At 40.5% G+C, this 27706-nt stretch overlaps 2 protein-coding genes across 2 annotated transcripts in view; both read left to right on the plus strand.

Moving 5' to 3' along the window:
• LOC127220700 (zinc finger protein 58) overlaps positions 1-27706 on the plus strand; it is a 48899-nt gene that overhangs the window by 3948 nt on the left and 17245 nt on the right. The gene's annotated exons all lie outside the window — the stretch shown is intronic.
• LOC127220797 (zinc finger protein 345) lies at positions 5351-27521 on the plus strand. The gene is made up of 5 exons (XM_051182696.1): positions 5351-5448; positions 5905-6041; positions 7317-7847; positions 21515-21610; positions 26639-27521. Exons 1-5 carry the CDS (start codon positions 5351-5353, stop codon positions 27460-27462), a joined length of 1686 nt encoding a protein of 561 aa, XP_051038653.1. The 3' UTR covers positions 27463-27521.

Raw genomic sequence — 27706 nt, forward strand, 5'->3', positions numbered from 1 at the left:
CACTCAGTTCTTTTGTAACATTGGGGCACCTTCTTTGGCCTAAATATCTAGAATATCTGTCAGATATTTTTCAGAAGCAGGGCATTTTGAAGGACTCTCCTACCTTGTCTTGGCAAAGTTGGGTATTCACTTTATTTTGTGTCTTTGTCATTCAGTTTGGACAATATATTATCAACCATTGAGGCAACGGAATATAGGAGTTCTAATTGGTCTAATAAAAAAAAAAAGGAGTCAGATATCAAAGTAAATGCTGAAAGATCAGAGAAGGAGGCAGCCACTGAACAGTTCTGATCTCTAACAAATTCTCAGGCAGAAGAGGGACAGACTCCTTCCTCTATCCACCTTATCACTTCCTTTCCACTCAGCCATATCACTTCCTGTCTCCTCTTTCCAAGTGCTGGGATTGAAAGTGTATTGCACCACTGGCTGGTCTCTATGCTTAACTCCTGGCTACCTCTGCCCTCTGATCTCTTGGCCAGTTTGATCTGTCACAACACAAACAAAATATCACCATAGTTCACCTTTTTTGAATAAAATAAAAAAGGAGGTTATAACTGATACAAGAAAAACTATGTATGGTAAGTACAGTAAGTATGTACAATGTATACAGGAAACAATTACATCACCAATGTCTAGTCCATTAACAATTAACAAATTCAGAGAAAATACTCCATTATCTACCCTATCTTGGTGAATCCAAAATGATACACCTAATTCATTTTCTATTCTACTTTGAATTACCAAAACTGTCTTTTATTGTCTCTCAACCCTATCTTCTTTGCACCTTTGTAGTGAATTTATTTTCCGAATCTGGTTTCAAGGAAAACTATAACTATAAAGTTTTCACCTCCATCACAGACCCAAGATGGAAATAATAATACCTGAGTAAGTAGGAAGTGCAAACAAGCTACTCCAAATAATGTGAGAAATGACAGAAACATCTGGCTGCCTCGACAGTCACCCAAGGTTCCTCTGCAGTCTCGGGGCATCCATCTTTGGCCTAGCATATCGGACAGACTTTTCTGTGAAGCAGGATACTCTGAAGGGCTGTCTTATCTTGTCTTGGCAAAGTCTGGCAGTTCTTTCTTTCATGTCCTGCTTGTTTGATTTGGACAGCATACAGTCAGCAGTCGAAGCAAGAGCACTTTCTTTCCCAGTGGCTAACTTTTGCTACAAAGAAAGTAAACTCCATATGGGGTTTATTTGATGCCCATCTTCTCTGAAGTAGACTGTGCTGCCAGGAGCAGACATCTCAACATCCTGAGGTACCAGGATGTAGAGGAGATAGAGATAAAAGAAAAGAAAAAAACCTATGTTATTAAAACATCTTAAATGCCACATTCTGTAAATCTCTGAATGTTTGAAGATAACCTGTCTGAAATATATCTCTGTTTGACCTTAGAAATGTAGCTAACATGATTACAAGTTGATTATAATAGGTGACCAACTACTAACCTTGTATTTCAAGGATTAGAAATTTTCATTACGTTGTTAAATGAGTTGCATAGGTACAATACCTTAAACAAGAGTAGAAGTATATGTACAGTGTGCTCTAACAAAAATAACCTCAAATTTGTATCAATATCCAAAATCCAAATCAATGTAAAATATTTAAAACGACTAGTTGCTGTTTTGGTTTAAAAGTAGATTCAAAATATGTCTCTCCTTTTTCTTTTCTGAGTAGATTCACTATTTTACCCTTTCATCCTATCTTATCTATAACCTCTGTTTTCTAAGTATTTTCAATAATATACCCTTTCATCCTATCATATCAGTATCCCTCTTTTTCTTTTCAAACAAAATCTCTGAATCTAATCTCCTTTGTTTGGATTTTTTTTCCTGCCAATTAGCAATAACAACTTGTAAGCAACCACCCTAAATGATGACAAGTATTCTGAACCCATTGAATGACCAAAGACTACCCAACCCACCTCTTGGGAATGTGGGCAATACGTTCTTAAACCTACTTCCTGGTGTCTGGGGATGATGGCATCTTTATGGGAGTCTGAGAAATAATTGGGGTAATTACCAAGTCCTCGGTGAGCTAGCTGTGTGATTTGTTGTCCAGGTTGAGCGTAACGGGAAAGTACAGGGATTATCTCAAGTCCTAGCTAGACTAGTCTGTGAGGCTGGATCACCTCAGCTAGCCATCTTGAAATTATTCTGACAGTTTGTATTCCAAAAGCAGATCTTTAGATGGTGTTTGTCAGCTTAGTGGCATTACCATAGTACTTTCTGTAGGGTTGGATTTGTAGATAGGTATTGTTTAAATCTGGTTTTGTCATGGAATATCTTGCTTTCTCCATCTACAGTGGTTAAAGGCTTTGCTGGGTATATTAGTCTGGGTTGGCATCCTTGGTCTCTTAGTGTCTGCAGAACATCTGTCTAGGATCTTCTTTCCATACATAGAAGAAGGCAAATGGCTGGAAGATACTTAAGGAATTGCTCAACATCCTTAGCCATCAGGGAAATACAAATCAAAACAACTTTGAGATACCATCTTACTCCTGTACTTAAGATCAAGAACACTGATGACAGCTTATGCTGGAGAGGATATGGAGAAAGGGGAATGAACACTCCTTCATTGTTGGTGGGAGGGTAAACTTGTACAATCGCTGTAAAAATCAGCGTGGCCATTTCCCAGAAAATTGGGACTCAGTCTCAAGACCCAGCAATACCACTCTTTGACATATACTCAAAGGATGCACATGCATACCACAAGGACACTTGCACAACCATGTTCATATCATTATTTGTAATACCCAGAACCTGGAAACAAAGTACATGCCTATCAACTGAAGAATGGATAAGGAAAATATTTCATTTACACAATGGAGTACTACTCAATGGTTAAAAAAAACAAAACAAAACAACCCCCCCAAAAAAACAAAATCAAAACAAACCAAAAAACAATGACATCTTGAAATTTGCAGGCAAATGGATGGAACTAGGAAAAAAAAAAAATACCCTGAGTGAGGTAAGTCAGACCCAGAAAGAAAGACTGTAAATAGTCACTCATAAGTAGATATTAGACATAAAGCAAAGGATAATCAGCCTACAGTCCACAACCCCAGAACAAGTAGGTAACAAAGAGAACCATAAAAGAGACATACATGGACCCCCCTGGAAAGGGGAAATAGACAAGATCTCCTGTATCATGTTAAGAAAGCCACCTTATATGGTACAGAAGAAAAGCCAACTTTAGGAACTATTTTATTGCCACGAATCTCATAATCCTTTGGTTTTATTTTGAATCTTTAACACTTTTCTTAAGGTGTAAATATCTCAGAACTTATAAGATATATACATATCTGTTAAACTTTTGTATGATTTAATGATCATATAGAGTACTAATTCTAGAAAAAAAAAAAAGCTTCCTCTAGCTTCCTGTACATGATTTCAGGTTTGAGTCTCTATCAGGTAACTAGGAATTAAGTTTTTGTACTCTGGTTGTACATAAAAATTATGGTCCTTTAACCTCTGTGAGATCTGGTGCATATGACATTTAAAATGTTTATTACTTAAGTGAAGGATAACCTTTTATAACAGTGACCACTGAGCTCTCCAAATGGATGATGGGGCCCCCATTTGGAGCATTAGATGTTCAGAACAGAGACTTCATTCTGATGGATTTTTCCTGTGATGAATGTGAAATGTCCTTATTTATCTCTTTTGATTAATTTTACTTTGAAGGATAGCTACACCAGCTTGTTTCTTAGGTTCATTTGATTGGAAAGAAAATCATCTGCAACCCTTTCCTCTGAGGTAATGTCAGACTTTGAAGTTGAGATGTGTTTCTTATATGCAGCAGAAGGATGAATCCTGTATTTGTATTCATTCTGTTAGCCAGTGTCTTTTTTTTTTTTTTTTTTTTTTTTTTGGTGAATTGAAACCATTGATATTAAGATATTAATGACCAGAGATTGTTATTTCCTATTGATTTTTTTTTTTTTTTTTTTTTTTTTTTTTTTTGGATGGTGGAGGTATTGTGTGAGTGTTTCCCTATTTAGGGATTTGCTGATGTGGGATTATCTATTGCTTGTGTTTTTGTGGGTGTAACCAACTTCCTTGGGTTGGGGTTTCCCTTCTGATACTTTCTGTAGGGCTGTTTTTGTGGATAGGCATTGTTTAAATCTGGTTTTGTCATGGAATATCTTGTTTTTCCCCTCTATGGTAATTGAAAGCTTTGCTGGGTATATTAGTCTGGGTGACTTAGTTTAAATAGTGCAGAGTTGAGCCTGTTGTGCCCTCTGGTCCTGTGGCAGAGTCTCTGTCATGTATTATCTGCCACTTTGTTTAGGACTAGAGTGTGGTTGCCTTACCAGTTGGGTGGCAGGCATAGTTACAACATTCCCCTCTGTGTCTTTAGTTATCCTTTGAGGAGACATGGAGTGCTGAGAAATGGTAATGAATGTCTCCATTCTTGACACGTTGAGAGTGTGGTGCAGAATCTAGGATCCTGTTCCAGCGTGAGGGAGTACACCCCGTCTTGTGACACCTGAGGAGTGATTCATTTCTCTATAAAGAATAGCATATCCTGGTCTGGTTTCCCAGCCAGAGAGACACAGGAGTGCAGACCCTGACAACTCCTATTTCCCATGCATCCTTAAACTTGTTCCAGTCACCTGCTTTAGGCTTCCCTTTGAAGACATGTAGAGAGACCTGTATTGTGAAAGGCAGAAAATTTTCTCTCTCCATAATATTGTGCCTGTAAATGAATTGTATTCATATTTAGTATGAATATAAATACAACTCTGGGCACTAAGTGTTTTTTATCATTCATTAGGTGACGCATTAACTATTATGTCTTAATGAACTTGGTTGTAACACCTTGCAATAAAATAGTGACTCTCATCAGATTATGGCTTGATAAGTGAAAGTAATTTATTTCTATTAAAAATTTTACACTCTATAACTATGATTGTTGATTTGAAAGTTTTTTTTTTTTTTTTATACCAAAACATTTTAAAAACAAATACATTCCATGGAGGCAATAGACAGTGCGGTTTGCTGATCCCTTTATACTATTCTTTATAAAATCTAACCCAGTCCTGCAGGACTTTCAGGAATACCATAAGGGAGAGCTCGGGGCTGGGGGTGAAAAGCTTGAAGAGGAATAGACTTGGGCTTGCCCAGGCCCACTAATAGAGCCTCAGAAAAGGTGGCACATGGCTCATGGAGCACAGGCAGGGGACAGCAGATCCAGGAGCCTTGAATCCAAGTGACCCCAAAGAGTGACAGATTGTGTGTTCCACGAGGGGGTCAGGACGACAGAAAGTAAGTCACAGAGCCATAGCTGATACAGCATAGACGGAGGGTACTATGTATTCACTCATTCAGCATCTACGGAATGAAGGAAGACCTGGGTTTAACTGAAAAATTTATCCATTACTTCTTCAGTCTACACCTTTCCTCTCAGAAGGAGACACAAGAAGGGAGTCCCTTCAGGTTGTTGTTGTTATTCTTGTTTTGTTCTGTTGTTGTCGTTGTCTCCAGAATATGGACCAGACAAAAGTACCCACACCTACCTTATTGGAGGACCAGAAGGACAAGGTTGGATTTTGTGTTGGGAAATACATTGTTCATTCCAGCACTCCCTAACCTAGTTTAATTGAATTTATAAAGCCAAGTCCACAATTACATCATACCACATACAAGCCAGGGACTTAAAATCTAAAACAGTTAGTTCCATTGATTCAAACAATTTAGTTTACGATGCAAACCAGGGGCGTTTCTAAATTTGTCAGTGAATATGTGTGAGAACATTTTCTCAGCAGGATTGTTGAGTTGGGGGAGTTGTTGGATAAAACTCAAGCAAAAGAGAGTTATTTTGGGCAGTTCAGCAACAAATTCTGTAGTATTTCCTATACATCTGAAGAATTTCACACCTTTCTAAATGACTAGGTGTGAAACATTGGAAGAAACTGAATTCACACGAGATTCCTTTGTGTCACTTGCACTCATGTTGACGAAAGTGACCCCATCACAGTTATTTGTCTTTGATGAAGATATCCTTAAAGATTTTCTTTATCAGATGCTCGGTAATGAGGGTTTAAAATGCTTGCTTTTTGTGTGTATATATTCAAAGATGAAAACTGTAACAATGAGTGGGCACTTAATAGCTCACCAAGTTCTGAAAATTTCCTTTAGTTTAGAATTTGGTATTATTTTGGAGGTGTGTATAACCTATAGTCATTTGTTATACATTCCCTATATATTGTGGTGGATATAAGAACAGTACAAAATTACATATTATCTATCAGCAATGCTCTGTGAATGTCTATTTCATGGGTCAACACAAGTTTCTTGTTTTCATGCCTTCATTGTTCCTCTACTTACTGTTCAATAGCTGTTTGGTCTTAGTAATACATAATTTTGGGCCAGGAGTTGGTGGCTCATGCCTTTAATCCCAGCACTCAGGAGATATAGGCAGATGGATCTCTGTGAGTTCAAGGCCAGCCTGATCTACAAGAGCTAGATACAGGACAGGCTCCAAAACAATACAGAGAAACACTGTCTCAGAAAACAAACAAACAAAAAAGAAATACATAATTTTAATGCTTGGCCTTGGTGGACTACTTCATTGATCCCAATACTTGGGAGGCAGGTGAATCTCGATTTAGATAGTTAGTTCCAGGATAGCAAGGTCTACACAGAGAAACCTTGTCTTAAAAAAGCAAAAACAAACAACAAAGGAAATAAGTAATTTTTCCATTGAGTGACAAATTTGTTGTCTCTGCAAAATTTGTATAATGCACAGATGAACCTGCAGGTTTTTTTTTTTTTATCACTGTTTTAGGTATATATTTTCTTGTCATTCAAATAAAACATAAGATACTGATCTGAATTTTTGAGATGTGATTTTCTTTTTAGACCATATACTTCTTGTGCAGCGTATCTTTTGTACCCTCCAAAATAAAACTATGTGGAGAATAAAAAAATTTGTAGTTAGAAGCTGAAATTCAGAAAGTCACAATTAACTTCTCCTATCCCTGATTTTTTACTTTAGAATTTCATTCATGTCCGGATGTATAATATCTCTGTTAATACAATGCCCTTACAACCTGCTTAGCTATTAAACCTCAAGTAATATGTCATTGTGTGTATGTTCTATGGTTGTGCCTCTTTTTCTAGTATAAGTATTAATTATTTCTACTATAATATTTTATCAACTATGTTAGTGCATGTAGAATTTGAAATGTACTGTAGTTTCTCACTTATGCTTTAGTAAATATGAGTAAATTATTTCTTTTTAAAAGATTAAATATGGAGAATATTTTCTAACTTTTGTCCGTATCTCAACTTTTGCTCAACAGGAACAACAACCAATGATTATAATGTTTATAAGACCATCAATTATAACCCATTAAGTATTCAACCACAGAGAATTTATACAAGTGAGAAGCCATACAAGTGCAAAGAATGTGGTAAGGTCCTTATTTCTTATAAAACACTTTCTGTACACCAGAGACTTCATACTGGAGAGAAACCCTACAAGTGTAAAGAATGTCATAAGGCCTTCAATACGCGCTCATCACTTTTTCTACACCAGAAAGATCATACTAATGAAAAAATGTACATGTGTGAAGAATGTGGCAAATTATTTTATTATCCTTCAATGCTGAAGCAACATCAAAGAATTCATTCAGAAGAGAAACCCTACAAGTGTGAACAATGTCACAGAGCCTTTCGTTATCATGCAAGCCTTAAGGACCACAAGGCAACTCATACTGGAGAGAAACTCTACAAGTGTAAACTGACTATAAAAGGATTTACTAAGCCTGCTCTCTTCATTGAGAACAAGACAGCTAATACTGCAGAGAAAGCCTATGAGGATGTAGAGTGTGGCAAGTGTTTTTTCTCATCTTCATCTCTTAGAAGACATCAAAGAATTCACTGTAGAGGCAATCTTTACAAGTGAGAAGAGTTTAGCGTGTGTTTTCACTCATGGGCATGTCTCAGAGGACATCAGTTCATACTGGAGAGAAACCATACAAGTGTGAGGAATGTCACAAAGCCTATCCGCATGTACCATCCTTCAGGGAACACAAGAGAGTTCACACTGGAGAGAAACCCTACAGTGATGACTTCTCCTTGCAGTAACCCCAACACTTTGTTCAAGCAGTGTGTTTGAAACTACCTTGATTAGTGGGTCTCTTTCTTCTGTAACTGTTCCATGACACCTTTACCATGTCATAACTTTGTCCATTGTTTGTCTGGAATCTGGCATTGGCTGTTGTTTCTCCCAGTGGAGTCATTCGAGCTCCTGGAATATCTCCCCTGGTGTGTAGGAAGCTCTGTCTCTCTGAGATAGCAGGTTTTCACCCAGCATCTGGCTCCTGAATTCTTATTGGTAAGATAAAAAGATAGAGCTTAGTTAACCCAACCTGAAGGCTCCTCTGGTCTAAGGCCTCAGGATCAAGGCAGCAGAAGCAGCTGCAGAGGCCCAGTCATCAGGTGAGGCAGCTAGAGTATCAGGTGCAGCTGCTATGCCTCAGATAAAAAACAGTGTCTGTAATGCAATAATGGCAGGAAAGTTATGAGAGTAATCAGTCATTTTCTGACTGGATTTAAAACTTATTCCATAAACAGTAATTGATGTGTTATTAATTTAGTGACATAACTCTGCCTGGTTAGGTGGTAAGCCCTAAAAAGAATTTGATACTAATTGAAATTAATTCTAGTAAGTTGATATAAACTAAATGAACCTTGGGTCTCATTTTTATAAGCATGGAGTTAGGCACCTCTCAGCACCCACCAGAAAATATTGTGCTGTAGATGGAGAATAATCATAAATGTAAATTAGTCCAAATATAGAGACTATATTTGGAGTGCCCGGATCTGAAAGTGACACCTGTGTCACACATTGTAAAAAGTTGCTTACACACATCTAAGGCCAAGTCAGGGAGTCCTGAAGGAGAAGCGAGAGAAGGAATGTCAGACCAGATATAGTAGATGTCTGCAGTGTGACAGTGAAATGTTGAGACATTTCTAGAACAGTGACACACTGCTAGACATGTCAGTACCATTTCATGCCTGAACACACTGTGACTGTTACTAGACATTTCAGTACCATTTCATGCCTGAACACTGACTGTTACTAGACATTTCAGTACCATTTCATGCCTGAACACACTGACTGTTACTAGGCATGTCAGTACTGTTTCATGCTTGAACATACTATGACTGTTACTAGACAACACTTACACAAGCTGAACCCCATCATGCATGAGGGCCCACTATACTTCACCCTGAGTGGAAAAGCGATTGGCAATTGATGGCTCCAACTGTCCTACACCTCTACATAGGAGAGAGTGCTAAGTGGAATGAATAAATAACCCCCCCCAAAAAGAGAGAGAGAGAGAGAGAGTAAGGTGATTTTAATTAAGGGATATAACTAGTCGGCAAAGGAATATAGAGATGTGAATAAAATATTATATAAGTATTGAATTCTCCCAAAATATTATTTTATACCATGATGATTTTGAACATCTAAATGTGACCTATTTTGGCAGTGATGACAGGACATGACTGTGGTTGTCTTAAAGTTTACAGACACACAGCTACTAGAAAGGCATCTTGAGAGATCAAGTACGATGATTCCCAGAATGGCTCAGATGCTGAGGACTCAGGGCCCCTCAGCAGTGTATCCTCTGGAAATATAGGGGAATGCCTTTGCCAAGATGAGATGTGACCAGACTCTCCTAGTAGCTTCCTGTTGGCTTTGCCATGAGTACCACAGAGGAACGAGGATCAGTGGCCTCCCCATCCTCCTTCCTACATCCATAGAGATCACAGCTGCTTTGGTCCCTGGTTATCCATCAGTATTAGAGTTAGGAAGGAAATACAGCAGTCAACTGATTTTGCTGTGTAGAAAGAAGACAACACATCACATACCTTCTATCATTGAGTTTTGTTAAAAATAGTTTATTAACGTGTAAATGTCATATGTACTTTTGAGATAATAGAGAAATGAATGAACCTCAATATTACATGGCCGAGTATGCTTCCAGATTTAATTTCCATTATAGGTAACACAAAGGAAGTCTCTGTTTTTTTAATAATGTCTAAGATGTGGTCAGCAAAGCACCTTAAACTAAGGTCAGGTTTGCTGTGTATGTGAGTCTATGTTTTTGTCTTGCTTGGAGTCTTTGCAGACCTAGTTAGTAATTTCCTTAGAACACAAGAGGGAGATTTCCTTATGAATGGAAGTAACCTTAATGGATATACACTTGTGTTGTATGATATTTTTGCTCTTTGGGAGGCCTACCACACCTCACTCATATCAGTCACACACGGAGTCCTATTATTGTATATCAATGCCCGAACTCATTTTGACTTGCTTCTTGCCAGCTTTTCTTGATTTACATTACCCAGTGTCCCTTTCTCTTCTCTCAGTCTTACTCTTTGTCTATGGCTTGTTATGTGGGAAGGTGGCTGGCCCCTGATAGCCTCTGTCTCTGTCTACCCCTTTTCTCTTTCTCACACCTCCCTTACTCTCCTTCTATACGTCCTCTCTGTCAGCCCCTCACCCTCTTTCTCCTGCCTCTCTATGGGCCATTCAGTTATTTGTCTATCAGGTGTTTTAGAGAGGCACAGAAGCACATCTTCATAGAGTTCAACAAGTGCAACATAAAGAAAAGTAACACACCTTAAAATATTATTCTACAACAGCCACTCGTAAAGAAATACACTGCATGTTCTACCTCATGTGTAATCCACACAATAATACATGTGCGTATGTGAAGAGATAGCTATGTGGGTACAGCATGTAAAGTGGAAAAGAGAATGAAGTTTGAATGTTAGGAATGAGGAAGGATTTAAAGCAGGTAATGAACATGGGTTGTGAAAGAAGACATACGGCAACTATTTTCAGGTTGCAACTCCGTCATGGGTTTTAGTATTCATGTAAGTACATGTAATATATATGCAGTGCACACAGTGTCAAATCCAATGTGAAAGCCTCAGATTGTTTTGAATGTCCTCTGTAGTGTTACAGGCTTTCTCTTGGGCCACCAACCAGCTCCCACTTCATGACAAGGGGACTTACTAGTTATGACTGCTCTGCCTCCTAGCTTAGGCTTGCTTCTTGCTTGCTCTTTTAACTTAACCTGTTTCTCTTCATTTACATTTTGCCTCAGGGCTCTTTACCCTTCCTTTTCTCTGTGTGACTTGCTTTCCTGTATTCTCCAAGGCTGGAGGCTTGACTTGTCTCTCTCCCTTTTCCTTTTCACCTTTTCCTACAGCCCAGATTTCTCTTCCTATTTACTGTCTCTGTGGTCCAACCCCACCTGTCCTCCCCCTGCCTAGCTATTGGTCATTCAGCTTTTTATTATGCGAATCAGGTGCCTTAGGCAGGCAAGATGAAACAAATGCAACGCATCTCTACATCTTCACATCAGTACCGAAGGCAGCAGATACAGCTGCAACACATCTTTACAGTTAAGGTAACATTCCACAGCATAAACAAATGAAGGATTATCAGGGGCTAGCCTCCCTGCTACACAGCCAGCCATGGAGGAAGATTGAAAGACTACAAGAAGTAAGAAAAGGAAAAGGCCAGAGGCAAAAGATAGATGGGGTAAATTAAGCAAAGCTGGCAAGAAACAAACCAAGCTTAGGCCAAACATTTATAATTGAGGAGGGGGGAAAAGCCTCTGTGTGTTTACTTGGGATCTGGGTGTAAAAAAAAAAAAAAAATGACAACAACATTTTGGTGTATCAACATGGGCCTTGGATTTCCATAGGGCATGAGAAAGCTTGAGGAAAAGAAAAAAAGGATAGGGCTCCCTAAGAGAGTCTGCCTGCTAGGGAGCCCTCGAGAAGCCAGTATGTGAAGTAGGAAGAAATTAAAAATGCCTGCCATGCTGCAAACACTGGCATCTAGAACTCTAAGAAGGTTTAGCACAGACTTGGTCATAAACCCCCATCCATACTTGGAGCTTCAGTCTTCACTTTCACAGCTTTAGAAGTGATGGTGATGTTGCCAAAGCCTCAAGCTAAGCACTTAGTTTATAGTTTGTTCATGAGGTCAACAACGCTAAAAGATATGCAATAAAGAGGTCCAGACGAAAAACAATGCTGTAGGCTTGAGAAAGAAAAGAAAATGGGTATAGACTCTCACAGAAAGAAGTTAAAAAAAAAAAAAAAAAAAAAAGCTTTTAAAGTGAATGGTAAAATAATATAAAAGAAAAAAGACACCTAAGAAGGGAAATACATAGGGTGTTTGGATCCTGTGTGTTATTGTGTTGAGTTTGAATGTTTTGATTGTTGACAAGCAAACAATAGCTGCTAAAAGGCATAGGATTGTGGACTAGACTACAAAATATTTAAAAAAGAAGTAAAAACAAATAAACAAAGAAAACCCTGTATTTTTCAAGTAGAAATAAATGCTTTGGGGTTTTGTTTCCACAGGAGATGAGAGGCTGTGGATTCCTTCAGGGTTAATATGGATCGGGTTTGATCAGGCAGGACCACCTGAATTTTGACAGGTGATATCTGTGAACAAAGATTATAGTGGGTCTTCCCAGGACTTGGTCATTATCTCAAATTTTCTCTCTGGGACCCTAAATACACGTCCTTCACAGACAGCAGAAAGTATTGTAGAGAAAGCAAGGTCCATGTTCCCAAGATTTCCAGGTTGTGGATGGTCTTTGGTTATTTGGTGGGTCATGGATGTTTGTTATCATTTAGGGGAATATAGTATATTGATACAAATTTAAAGTTATTTTTGTTACACTATATATGTTTTTACTCGTGGTGTGTGTGTGTGTGTGTGTGATAAGCAAGCATGCATTTATATTTGTTAACTTCTTTTCCATTAGTATGTTGTTAGGCATTTATGTTGATTCAGCTTCTTCATATTTGAGAATAAAGAAGCAACAAACATGGGGTACAAATGTCTCTATAGTAAGATATGCAGACCCTAGAGTCCTGGTTCCAGTGGTGTGAGGTCATCATGGAGGTTCCGGTGATCGCTGCAGCATACATACTCTATGTTCTTGTGGTCTCAGAGGCTCTAAGCCTCTGAGCTCTAAGCTCTGTAGCTCTAAGCACAGCCTGTTGATAGTTCACTGCATCTGAAGTTCAGTACCTGCCTCCAGCAGGCTCACAAGGTCCCAGGGGTGATTGCATATGCCCACCTGGCTGCCTAGTAAGCTCCTAACCCAGCTTGCATTGACTTCTGAGGTCACTGGAAGGAATGCTGGTTGCAGGCTGCTCTCCTGTGGCTGTGAGGGTGAGCACTGTTTTAAATGTTTGGACCCTGGACAACCTTGTGCCACAGTAAACCTGAGGCCTCATATATTCATGGCTGAACTACATACTCCAAGCTGGGAAAAGTGACTGGATACTTTGTCTGCATTTCTATAGACACCTGCTGGCTGCTTAGGCTACTAGGTGATTATGGTTTCAGACAAGCAGAGTGGAGGCTCTACACCTTGCCACATGGGACCTCCAACGCATGAACCACCTGGAACACCACAGGCGGTCCTTTCTGGCCTCGCTCACCTCAGGATGTGAGTCCACCCAAGAAGCCTAGTTTCCAGCCTGTGCATCTTGCACTGGGTTCCTTAAGGTAACTGAACCACCTAATAGTGGTTGTGACCTCATGAGTGACAGGGTCCGGGATAAATAATAACTGGGAACTGTTCAGTAATAGGTGCTATTATCAGGATAACATGATGGATTGTGAGTTTCAAGAGAATATAAAATGTGCCAAAACAGAAAAGTCAGTGGGTGGTGGTCTGTAAAAATATTTCATAAGTTGGTCAGTTTGGGGCCCATTTCAGGCTGAGAGATTAGTGTAAGGCAGGTGTTGTGGAATAAACTTTTTGTACACTGTGAAGATGTGTGTTGGCAAAGTCAGCTTGTGATTGGTTCCACAAAAACCTAAATGGCCAATATCCCAGACTTCTGGACAGAGACAGGTCTGAGAAGGAGAAAGGCAGGGAGACTCCAAGGGACAAAGACTTGCAGGAGAGGTAAACACCACAAGTCACTTAGCAATATGTAGATGAAGAGAAGTAGATTAAGTTGTAAGAGCTAGTGGGATAAACCTTAAGGAATAGACTGAGCTCTCCTAATTAATAATAAGTCTCCATTTGGAGTTTTATTTATTATTTTTTTGAGCTGGCAGCCCTAAGAAAAACCCATTTACAGAGTTGAGTCAGCACATCCTGAGTGAGCAATGACAACTGAAAGTTGCCACTCGGAGTACTCTGGGACTCAGAGAAAGTTAATAAACACACAGACTTCTCCAACACCTGCTAAGTCACATTACAAGTTAAACATCAACCAGGCTCTCTACATTTTTCATAGACTGGTCCCTTGTATATGGCCAAGGAAAGAATTTGTCTTTAAATAAATCAGGAACTGATATGATGTTATAGATCCATAGGTCAAGTTACAGCATCAGGTATAACAGTGGTGTGTGTGTGTGTGTGTGTGTGTGTGTGTGTGTGTGTGTGTGTGTATGTGTGTGTATCTACAAATACCAAAACTGAGAGGGTATCCACAAGAAATGACTAATACTGCAGAAAGTGGGGAAACAATATTGAGCCTACTAAACAATGGATTTTTAAGTAACAGGATAAACAAAGTGTAAAATGCATAGAGGAATTAAGACTGCAAACAAGGTCTAAAGGGACAGGGACAGGCTAATACAGAAAAGTGCTTGTCCTACAAAATTAATATATGGTTTATGAACACCATAATCCTTCAAAGTGTGAAAGAAGGGTAGAAGACAGAGAAGTGGTTAAGCGAACATAAAGGGAATCCAGAAAAAATGGATGTTAGTTATTTCAGTATCACCTCATATCCAGATTGATCCTCAGGGACTCTACAGATTCCTATCCATCATGTCCATGGAAAGTCCATGTTCCAAGGTAAGGTATGGTAAGAATGGTAAGTACATCTCTAACTCACTCCCATGACACCTGTGTGTGATGATGTCACCTATTCTGTACCTGACTTCAAACTCAGTCATCCAGGACACCTAGCAGTCCACTTGATGAGATCTCAAATGACCTAGGAGACACACTTCTGCTAATGTCTGTTAGGGAGATTTAGTAGTGGATTATTGAGCAAAGAAGATCTCTCTAAACGTATATAGCTCCAAACTTTGGAGGATTGCCCTTGACAGTATCAGCAGGGCTGAATAGACTCATTCCTTGTTCTCTCCATTGTGACTGTGCGTGTAATGTGACCAGTAGCAGTGTCCTCTGAAGGAACATTCCATCCTGGAAGGAGCCGCATCAACTCTTGGGAAGGGTGCATGTGATAGGCCTTGGAAATTCCCCCACGACTACAAGATTCACTGAACCTTCCCTGCTGAAGGCAACAAACAGTAAGGATTGTAAGGGAGGAGACCCCTCATCAGTGGAGCTGCCTGGAAGTCATACACTGAGCTGTAGGCATGCAGCTAACCTGAGTGCTTACCTGATGTTCAGTCAGATTGTTAGTATTGCTGATGTCACTAAATGTAAGTTATCCCTGTTTCTGCTCTAATCCTTCATTCATAGTCTTGTCAACACCCCCATAAACACTGATTCATGAAGATAGGGACTGGAGTGGAAACTTTGCTTTGTCTGTCATTAGAGCCTGCTCTAAAGTGAGTAGACATTCCTTCACTCTTCCATTGGAAAAAAATCACAGAACCAAATGTCTTTTTAATTGCTGTGAAAGAACACATCAATCATTTGGGGTTCCTTGTTTCATTGTAAAAATGTCCTCTGCTGGAGAATATGGTATCAGGTGGGAATGTATATTCCTCAAGCAGGAGCAGACAGCTTTCATATTTATCCACACTAGGAGGCAGACAATGCTAACTGGGATGGCTTGGGATTCTGCATATGCAAAGCCCACCAGTGACACATCTCTATGATGAGTCACATCTGCTAATCCTTCCCACACTGTTCCTACCAACTGGTGCCCAAGCATTCAACTGTGTGAGCCTATAGGTGCCAACCTCATTCTAACCACTGTGCCTTTCAAGTTACAGACCGTGTGAAATCAGCTGTAATTGTTAGAGAGATTAAGATCAATATTGGCAATCCTGGTACTTTGAGCCCAGTACATGTGTGCTCTGAGTCTTGAGCACATCCATGGAAGTCTCTATCTTGTAGAAATGCAACTTCATTTGAAAGTTGAAGGGCAACGTGGAGGGGGGAGGGATGCAGTGGCAGAGCAAGGAAAGAGAATCCTGGTGCTGGGGTAACTCCCAGGAATCCACAGGATAACCCCAGTGATGACTTCCAGCAATAGTAGAGAGGGTGTCTGAACTGGCCTTCCCCTGTAATCAGATTGGTGAATACCCCAACTATCATCATAGAGTCCTCATCCAGCAATTGATGGAAGCAGACTCAGAGATCCACAATCCAGAACCAGGCCTAGCTTCATGAATCCAGTCAGAGAGGAGGGAATGTATGAGCAAGGGAGGTCAAGGTTATGATGGAGAAATTATACAAAGTCGGCTGAACCAAGCCCGTGGAAACTCATAACTCTAGACCAACAGTGGTTCAGACTTCAGGGTCACTCCATCTATGGGAGACAGTTGAGAAGCCGGGGCTATCAGAGGGGCTCCTAGCAGTAAGACCAAGTTACAAACCTGGTGCATGAGATAGCTTGTAGGAGCCCATTCCCTAGGGTGAGATGTCTTACCCAGCTTAATGCATTGAAGGGGCTTGGTCCTGCCCCAACCTGTTGTGTCAGATTTTGTTGACTATACATAGACCCCTTACCCATGAGGAGGAGTAACCTAGGGGTGGTCTGGAGGGATGGTGGATGAAAGGAGGGGTGGGAGAGAAAACTATGAATGGATTGTAAAATGAAATTTAAAGAAATAAATCATTTAAAAAAGATACTTTTCATTCCTATGTTAGTTAATCGTGCAAGTTTCACTTGTTTGGTCCATGAGCTCACAGAGCTGACAAAGAGATTTCTTTTTTTTTTTTTAATTTTATTTAGTTAACATCTTTTCATGTACTTTACATACCAACTACATCCCCCCCCTCCACTCCCTTCACCCCACCCCCCTTCTATCTCCCTTACCATCCATCCACTGCTCTGTCTCCAGAAAGGTGCAGGCCTCTCATGGGCTTGAATAAAGAATGACACATAAATTAAGTGAGGACCTAGCTCCTTCCTCTGCATGAATGCTGGGCAAGTTAATCCAGCCTGGGAACAGGTTCAGCAAGACTTCTTAGTATTTATGAATGCTTGGCCTTTACCCTAGGCTTTTCCCCAGCTACAGTATAATTTCATTTAATCTGCTTTCATTCATCTAAAACCTGCCACATGGCTTTTTTTTTTTTTTAAACTTCTCCACCATCTTGCATGCCTACCTCGGTCTGCCTGGAGCTGGTATTTTTGTTCAGCTAGATCCCTCTTTTCTATTCTCTCCCTGGAATTCCCATTTGTCCTCCCCTGCCTAGCTATTGACCAAGTTTCCTTGGTAACGACAGATCTTCACAGTGTGCAAAAAGATCACTCCACACAGTATTGCTTTATCATTTTGAAGTACAGCTGATTTAATGCCCATTTTAATGCTGTAGTAAGGTTAAATCAGGACATATAGAACAAAACTGACCTCTGAGCCTAATAGTTATGTCAAAGTCTTGACTCACAGGCACGCATGTCATACTGTGGATCTGGAGGTGAACAAAAGACTGAGTCCCCATTGCTGTCTTAAACCAAAACAGTAGCCACACTGTTCTGGTGGAAGCTTCACCCCAGCCCCTGGCAACCACAGACACAAAGACTCTGGAATGTAATGATGAGTTTCCACCGAAGCCCCCTCCCCCATAGCCCTCCAAACCCTGCAGCATCTCAGAAAGCCCGCGAAATGATTACCCCTCCCCCAGAGATGCTCAAGACCACTCCCAGAGGGTATTCTAACTGCCTCTCAGAAAACCCGACTGGTGATTTTCTGGTCTCTCTTTCTCTTCTCCTCCATTGGGGGCTGGAAGGCCATCCAGGAGCTTTGTAAGTACTAAATGTGGGTCTTTTCTAATTTGGTTTGATTTGGATTGCTGCATTGGTGGAGAGGCTATTTGGGGTGTAGAAACATGTCAGGAACCACATTTTTATACATTGTTATTAAGTCTCCGATGCTGAAAGGTATCATTTCCTTATTCCTAAGCCTAATGTACCCTGCAAACCATGTTCCAATCAATGTGGAAGTTGTATGACCCCCATGATGTATGCTCACCGTGTGCCTTATACAAATAACCTGTGATGGTTGGTTTTTGCCTTAAGAAAATGATTATTGAACACCCGTTCTTTTTAATATCATCCATTTTCACAGCTAATTATCTCGACAGCTGTATTCTATGAACCCTAACGCTTCCACACAAAGGGACCACAAAAAGCAATGAGGGGCTACTCTCTCAAATGCGGACTTTGGGAGAGAAAGCCTCCTGGCCACTTCCTGGTGTTCCTGTAAAATTAAGGTTGCTTTAATTAGGCATTCCTGCAATTGGTTTTTCTCAGGCCAACAGCTCTCCAGCCCACCCTGATTCTTCCCATCTCTACTGCAGGCAGCCAGAATCGAGTACAGAAAGAATAAGTATCACCACCCAGGATTCCAGAAATCCCTTCGTTCCGACTTCTGGGAAATGTAGTCAGTGAGACTGTAGCATCACAGAGAACCGTCCTAGAGAGTCTTTTCTGGCTTTGGTCTGCACAGGAGCATCTTTTCCCCCAAAGTTGGGCGCGAGTCCTGCCCTCTGGATCGCCTGCTGCGTCTCTGACTTGGAGGTTGGTCCAGAGTGCAGCGCAGCCTGAGGCTCTGTGCCGGGTGCGGTTCCGTCTTGGAGAGAGCGGACCTGGGCTGGGTGGGAGGGCAGAGATGCTGCCTTGGAGGTGCTGTGCTGAACCCGCTGGGACGCGGGAGGTTGAGGATCAGGGCTGGGGAGAGGGCTATAGGGACTGTGCCCTGAATGATGGTTTCCTTAGGGCGTGCAACCCGAGTCGGCCTTGGGCTTCTGAGACAAAAGAGCTGCTTGGGAGCGCGGAGTAGATGATAGCTCAAGGTCCGGGACTGCAAGCTAATGATGGTCAGCTGAGGTGACCAGGACTGCAAGCTAATAATGGTTACCTGACTGCCTGCTGCTGAGGTGGAGCTGAGCGCTCACTGAGCAGCTTTGGTGGGGAAGCATGCCTCACTAGCTGAGCCATTCTCACCTGGATGCTGTCAGATTTCTCCATATGTTAGAGCAAGCGGGGTTTCTGACCCCTCCTGTACTCTGTCCTGCCTGGTGTAAGGGTCTTGAGGTTTGGTTGTGTTCGTTTTCTCTGTCAGTTAAAGAATTAAGAAAGGAAATACCCGAGGCCCAACGGTTCATGGGAGTAAAATTCTGAAACAGGCACAGGTCTGCCTAAATCAGCTGCTACAGAAAAGCATTGACTATGGCTGAGAGAACACAGGTACTGCAGGCCTTGGGGGAAAGGCCCACTGTAAAGCAGAAGTGAGGACTAGGGAAGCTGAACCCTGCTTTACCTTGAGGGCTGGGTTTTATTAACCCTTGAGAGATCCCCCCATTCCTAATATAGGGTAAACTAACTATAATAAAGACAGGATGTCTGCTTGGCTAACAATGACTGTGTCAACATCTCTTGGTCTGCCCTTGAGCTGTTGAGGTAGTCCATGAGCACGGTCCCTAGGAACAGGTGAAAAGTTCTCATGGCCTTGTTTTATGGTAACAGTTTTGTGCTGGGTCAGCAGGGTGAGGAGGAGCCACAGACCTGTATATATTCCTGTCATAAAGTAAACAGACCTGTGACAGAAAACAAACTCCAGTCTACTCTATTGCACAGCCTGTCATCTCTGCATTTGTGAGGGGGAGGCAGGACCCTCTGGTCCTCCCCTGCTGCATAGCAAATTCAAGGCCTAGGCTACCTGAGTCTGTGTCAGAAAACATTGAACATTCTTAAAAGAATCAACACATCTTTCCATCAGTAAACAAATGTCCCACAGCATAAACATATATAACTCACCTTTAAGTAATATTCCACAACACCATACCTTAACTAAGAAAGAGTATCCAAAGCTTAACCATGAGAGTATTATAAAATACCTCTTTATTACATAATTGAATGATACTTCATTGATTGATAAAAAAGGGAAAATGTGTGAGTATTCTCATAGGTCATTCTGGGACATTGCTCAGTAAAATATAATGAACATAAATTCTAACATTATGTAGATTTGTGTCCCCAGGCACATGATATCTGTTATTTTTTATATTGCTATGATAAAGACCTTGAAGAAAGACAGCTTGGAGAAGAAGGGGTTTATTGTAGACTACAACTTCAGATAACTGACCATCACTGAGGGAAGTCAAGGCTGTAACCTGAGGCAAGATGCCTTCCCAGAGTGGGTACCACCCATAGTGGGCTGTGGTGTCTCATATCAAACACTAATCAAAAAATGCTCTCAGGGAAGGACAGGAGAGTGCAGGAACTGGGATTGATATATAAAACAAGCTTGTTTCAAATTTAAATAAAAAATTATATATAAGAAAAAATGTTCTCTAAGCTTGGCTACAGGACAGTCTTAGACATTTTCTCTATCATGTTTCTCTCTTCTCAAATGACCCTAGCTAGTGTCAAGTTGACAGGAGAACTATCCAGCCCAATGCTCTTGGTATTGATATCATTACTGGTCTTAATTAAATTAAAATGGATTATCATTCATTGACCTTTGTTTCAGGAGATGCTGTCCTTTTGGGACGTGGCCATTGATTTCTCTCCAGAAGAGTGGGAATGCCTGGAGCCTGCTCAGTGGAATCTGTACAGGGATGTGATGTTGGAGAATTACAGCCACCTTGATTTCCTGGGTGAGGATCTCATCCACAGTGAATTCTTTTTTCACCATCAACATGTGGCTTCCTCATTTTGTATATTGTATCTCACGGGAACATTTCAACAATGAGTTTCATATGCTTCATTTTCATAAATATTAGAAAGATTTCTATATGAATCATTTTGGTGCATGAGAGAAAGCTCCATGGTTAAGAGCACTGACTGCTCTTGTAGAGGACAGGGGTTCAATTCTAGCACCCACTTAGCAGCTTACAACTGTCTGTAATCCCAAGATCTGACACCCTCACACAGATATACATGCAGGCAAAACAGCATGGCACATAAAAATAAAAAATAAATTAAGAATAGAAATCATTTCACTCTTTTTCTGTTTTTGTATTAACCTGTGTTGGATGTATGTTTCCTTCACTCTAGTGGGACTGTTAGAAATTCAGTGGCATGAGACATGGAGTAAACTTGTTAATGAAAGTCACAATTTATTTTTCATGTTTTCTGTCTTTATATGAAACTCAGAATCTGGATGTAATTAATTATTTTATGTACGGCAGTGATCCTGTCAGAAAACATGGAACTGATTGTCTGGAGTCATTTATTACATCATCTCTTTCCTTATGAGCCATGCATTGGAAGGCACATGTCAATTCCCAGTAGAAGAACACCTACACAATCTTGTTCCCTTTTCTATAAACAGGTCTTGCTGTCCCTAAGCCTCACCTGGTGACATTTCTGGAGCAAAGACAAGAGCCTCCAGGTGTGAACAGACAAGCAGGAGCCACCGAGCACCTAGGTGTGTATTAATGAGGGGTCAAGGTCAGAACTGAGGTCCAGATATCCAACAGAAAGGCAGGCTTTCCCATGTGCCTAGAAACATGGTTCTATGGGGATCATTCTTTAGGTCTCTCTTCATGGCTTTGTCGTCAAGGCATATCTCTCAGATGCTTATGATGGTTTAAGTCTCTTCAGCTTTGTATTTCCCCAACAGTGAGCTGTGCTTCTGTTTACAGTGACCTCCAAGGTTTTTCTTTTTGTTGAGTCTCCGCTGTAGTGTAAGACTCAGGGAGAGAACTCGGTGCTGGTCAGACCGAGAGTCATTTCTTTGCAGAGGTTGACAGCAGACTCGTTCCAGAAGGATCTCTACACCAAAGTGAGCATGATTGGGTTCATAAAGCCAAACCCACAATTCCATCACAGAGAGGCAGGCAGTGACAGAGCCTCAACAGTTTTAGTCCTGATCAGAACAATTTGGGTGTGGTGAGCAGTTGGATAAAACTCAGACAAACTGGAGTCACTTCGCATAGCTCATTGCCCACTCATCTGATTCAAAACATTAACATATTGTAGAAGGGGTTATATTGGGCATTAGACACATGAATTTAACAGACTGTTTCTTTTCAATACTTTTACCACCAGTGGGTACAGTAGGTCCTGACAATTAGACCTATGAAGAGTAGGACAGGATGACCTACAAGGCCTTATATTGTTGATTCAGGGATGCCCATGAAATGGATATGGGTACAGTGATAGTGTGCCTCTCTGTCATCGCAGTTTGTCAGTGTAGGCCTTTTAGTGATTTAGTGCTCCATGCTTTTGTTTGTTTTTTTTCTTTGTTTTGTTTTGGTTTCACATTAATACGTTCATTGTATATTAGGTCTAACTTTATTTGAATATATTTCCAGTCACAACTTGTTAGAAAAAGTATAAACTTTTATGTATAGGCCCAATGTTCTCAGATACACCAGAGCTAGTAATGTTTTGTTTCAGCTCAGGGTAGCCAGTGTGGCTAGTCCTATAGGAAGCATTATGACTAATATGACCATAAGTCCAATTGGATGAAGAGACCTTATGGTCCCTTTTTTCCACCTGAATCTGTCTTTACTGAGTATCTATAACATTTTCTGTCTGCATGAACAAAATTCCAAGATCACCATGCAGAGCTCTGGTGGGACTTGGGCTAGCTGCCAGAATATGCATTTATGTACTGTAACCCACATATAGACATGAGTCTTGGAAGTGTGTTTTCATCCATTTTTGTGCTGAGAAACTTTTAAAGCTTTCTCAAGTCTTATGTGGATGAAAGTGTACTTACATTAAAATGCCATTTGTAGGCGAAGTTTTCCTATCTAGGCAGCCGTGCAGACTTAATATGAATTTTAAGTGTGTGGCCAATAGCTTAGGCTCATTTTTAGCTAGTTTTTACATTTCTGATCTGCCTTCTGCTTCATGGCAGGACCTTCTTTCAACACAGCACATTCATCTTGTTTCTCACTGCAGCTGCTGGGGACATCTCTCACTCTGCCTTTTTTCCCAGCATTCTCTGGGCCCAGAAAATCCTGCTTAGCCATTAACAATGACAGTGATGCAGTTTAATATCGTACCAAAAAAGAGGGTTCCACAGCAGAGGAGCTGGTCCCAGATGTCTCTGGAAGGTGACTAGAATGACTGCCCTGGGTAAACTTTCACAGTCCACCTCACCTCCTCCTCAGGCCATCTATACTGATGTGGTGTCCACATATGGCACTTGTGACTTAATTTCAGTACTGCCCAGAGTTGACCCTGTTGTGTGTACTGGCCCTGTGGTTGAGCCTCTGTCATGTCTTATCTACCACTTTGCTGAGGATTCTATACACAATCAGGCATTGACATCTCAGCCCTGGGATTGGCTTTGTTAAGAGGAGGAAATTCAAAGCCAGGGGACAGGGCATTGCCGTTTGAACTAGAGTGTAGTTCCCATACCAGTTGGGTGGCAGGCATAGGTACAAGGTTCCTCTCAGTACCCTCAACTGTCAGTTCAGGAAACATGGAGTGCTGACAAGTTGCAGTGAGTGTCTCCATTACTTGACACATTTAGAGTGTGGTGAAGAATCTAAGATCCTCCTCGGTGTGAGGGAGTCCACCCCCTGTCTGGTGGGACATGAAGAGTGATTCATCTTCCCTACAGATAAGGATTAGGATTTCCTGCTCTGGTTTCCAGACCAGAGGGAGACATGAGCAGCAGATACTGACACTCCTATTTCCCATGCATCCCTATGCTGGGTTGACAATAGAATGCCATTTAGTCTGCTAGGTCTATGTCCCAACTGAGGGCAAGCATAGTAATTGATTGTGGATGTGTCCTGCCATGCAAGTGTAGTGTAGATTTGCTTACATTCAAGCATCCAGTTTCTATAACCAGTGTTGTGGATTTTCTTTGTTATTTTTGTTGTTATTGTTGTGTTTTTCTTTGTATAGTCCCGGTTCTCTAGAATTGGCCTTATAAACCAGGCTGGTACTAAACTCAAAAAGATCTTTCTGCCTCTGCTCCTGAGTACTGGGATTAAAGCTGTGTCACCACTCCTGAGCCAATAACCAATTACTTTAAGTACTCCTGATTTTAACATTATTCCATATTAACGAAAAGAAAGTTGAACTTGAATTTGTTTCAGTTACCTGCTTTGGGCTTACCTTTGATGACATGTACAGAGTATGAATAATGGAAGGTAGAAAATTTTCTTTCCCCCTAATATTTTGTCTATAAATGAATTATATTTATATTTAGCATGACTATAAACACAACTTTGGGAACTAAGTATTTTTCATTATTCATTATGTGACTCATTAACTATTTTGTCTTAATTACCTTTGTTGTAACATCTTACAACAAAATAGTGACTCTCATCATATTAGGACTTAATAAATGAAAGTAATTTATCTCTTAAAAATTTCACACTCTAAAATTACTTTTTTTTTGAGCTAAAATCTTTTTTAGCAAACAAACTTTAAAGATAAACACAGTCCGTGGTGGACTAGGAACTTTAACCTCCTGATCCCTTTATACTGTTCTTTATAAAATCTAACCCAGTCCTGCAGACCTTCTCCTTTCAGTGGCTGTATCATCATAAGGAATACCATAAGGGAGAGCTCGGGGCCGGGGGTGAAAAGCTTGAAGAGGAATAGACTTGGGCTTGCCCAGGCCCACTAATAGAGCCTCAGAAAAGGTGGCACATGGCTCATGGAGCACAGGCAGGGGACAGCAGATCCAGGAGCCTTGAATCCAAGTGATCCCAGAGAGTGACTGATTGTTCCACTAGGGCATCAGGAAAGCAACAGAAAATGTCACAGAGCCATAGCTGGAGGGTACTATGTATTCACTCATTCAGCATCCATAGGAATGAAGGAAGACCTGGGTTTAACTAAAAATTTATCCATTGCTTCTCCAGTCCACACCTTTACTTTCAGAAGGAGACACAGGGAGGGAGTTCTTGTCAGGGATTTTTTTCCCCCTCCAGAATCTGGACCAGACATAAACATCCACCCACACCTACCCCACTGGAGGACCAGAAGGACAAGGTTGGGTTTGTTTGTAAATGCTTTGGTCCTTCCAACACTCTCTCATCCTACTTTGATTGGGTTTATAAAGGCAAGTCCACAATTCCATCATACCACACACAAAACAGGGGCGTGAAGGCTAAAACTTTTAGTTCCATTGATTCATTTTTGTTGTAAAACAATGGAGGTTCCAAAGGTGCCAGGAAGGCTGCATGAAAACATTTTCTCAGCAGGATTGGTTGGTTGGGGGAGCAGTTGAATAAAACTCAGGCAAAATCGAGTCATTTTGAGCAGTTCACCCACTGACTCTAGTGTTTTCTATACATTTGGAAAGTTGCACACATTTCTAAATAACTAGGTGTGAAACCATTGTAAGAAGGTAACTTCATACATGAGTTTCTTTCATGTCACTTATATTCATGTTGACAATAGTGACATCAGCAGGGTTCTTTGCCTTTGATGAAGATACCTTCTAAAGTTTTTCTTTATCACACACTCAATAATAAGGATTTAAAATACATACCCTATGTGTGTACATATTCAAAGATTAAAACTGTCTGTACCTAGGAGTGTACATTTAATAGCTCACCATTGAGCTTTCAAAAATTTGTGGTTTTAAAATGCATGCTCCTAGGTATGGCTTAGATAGTGAGTCCCAGGACAGTAAGGTCTACACAGAGAATCCTTGTCTTCAATAAGCAAAAACAAAAAAGGAAATAAGTAATTTTGCCCATTTATTCAGCGATAAATATGTTATCTCAGCAAAATTTGTGTAATGCACAGGTGAATCTGAAGGTTTTTGCTTGTTTGTTTTGGGTTTTGGAGACAAGGCTTCTTGTGTAGCTTTGGAGCCTGTCCTGGAACTTGCTTTATAGACCAGGCTAGCCTGGAACTCACAAGAGATCCACCTGCCTTGGTCTCCCAAGTGCTGGAATCAAAGGCCTGCGCCACCACATACCGGCTGTTTTTGTTTGTTTGTTTTTGTTTTTAATCACGACCCAGTATTTTCAGGTGTATATTTTCTTATCATCCAAATGAAACATAAACAAACCAATGTCATGAAATTTTGAGCTATAAATTTACCCTTTTTGTGGACCATCCTCTTGTTGTACAGCATATCCTTTGTAACTTCCAAAATAAAACTAAGATGTGGAGGATGAAAATTTTCTATTGAGATGATACCTCAAAATCACACAATCACAATTCACTTCCTCTTTCTAGGCTTGGTTACTTTATAATCATGGGTGCCTAGATATATAAAATCTCTATTCATTTAGTGGGTTTATTTCTGTTAATAAAATGCCCTTACAACTTACTTCACTATTAAACTTTAATATGCCATGATGTCTGTGTTCTATTTAGTTCTGCCCTTTTCCTAGTGGAAGTATATATCATTTCTACCTACAATATTTTATCATTTATGCTTAGTGCCTATAGTTTTGAAATGTACTGTAGTTTCTCACTGATGCTTCAATAGTATGAGTAAATCTTTCCTTTTTAAAAGATTAAGTATGGAGAATATTTCCTAGCTTTCGTTCATATCTCAACTTTTGCTCAACAGGAACAACATCCAGTGATCATAATGTTTCCAACAAGACCATTGATTATAACTCATTAAGTATTCAACCGCAGAGAATTTATACAAGGGAGAAACCATACAAGTGCAAAGAATGTGGTAAGGCCCTTAGTTCTTATCAAACACTTTCTGTACACCAGAGACTTCATACTGGAGAGAAACCCTACCAGTGTAAAGAATGTCATAAGGCCTTCAATACGCGCTCATCACTTTTTATACACGAGAAAAACCATACTGATGAAAAAACATACAAGTGTGAAGAATGTGGCAAATTATTTTACTATCCCTCAATGTTGAAGCAACATCAAAGAATCCATTCAGCAGAGAAACCCTACAAGTGTGAAGAATGTGGCAAATTATTTTACTGTTCTTCAATGCTGAAGCAACATCAAAGAATTCATTCAGGAGAGAAACCCTACCAGTGCAAAGAATGTCATAAGGCCTTCAATACGCACTCATCACTTTTTATACACCAAAAAATTCATACTGATGAAAAAAACTACAAGTGTGAAGAGTGTGGCAAATCATTTTACTATCCTTCAATGCTGAAGCAACATCAAATAATTCATTCAGGAGAGAAACCCTACAAGTGTTCAGAATGTGGCAAAAGGTTTTCACGCTTTAAATACCTTCAGGAACATCAGGCAGTCCACACTGGAGAGAAACCCTACAAGTGTGAAGAGTGTGGCAAATGTTTTCCCTCATCTTCAGGCCTTAAGCAACATAAAATCAGAATTCATTCTCAAGACAATCTCTAAAAGTGTAGGGAATGTGGCAAAGACTATTACTCTTTGTATCCTCACTCAGCAGATGATACAGTGTAGTGGGCATTTGCTGGCCCTTGACCTTGGGCTGTCTGGCTCCATAGAGGCCGTGCTTCTTGTCTAGCTATGTGTCCTTTTGTGAGGAAGGAGGAGGGCGTGGGTTACACTCTCGGGTGGTGAAGACGCTTCAGGTGGGTGTGAAGCAGCCTGTGATCAGTCCCCAGCTTTCCAAGGATTC

The sequence above is a fragment of the Phodopus roborovskii genome, unplaced genomic scaffold, assembly GCF_943737965.1.
Source record: "Phodopus roborovskii unplaced genomic scaffold, PHOROB, whole genome shotgun sequence".
Lineage (NCBI taxonomy): Eukaryota > Metazoa > Chordata > Mammalia > Rodentia > Cricetidae > Phodopus > Phodopus roborovskii.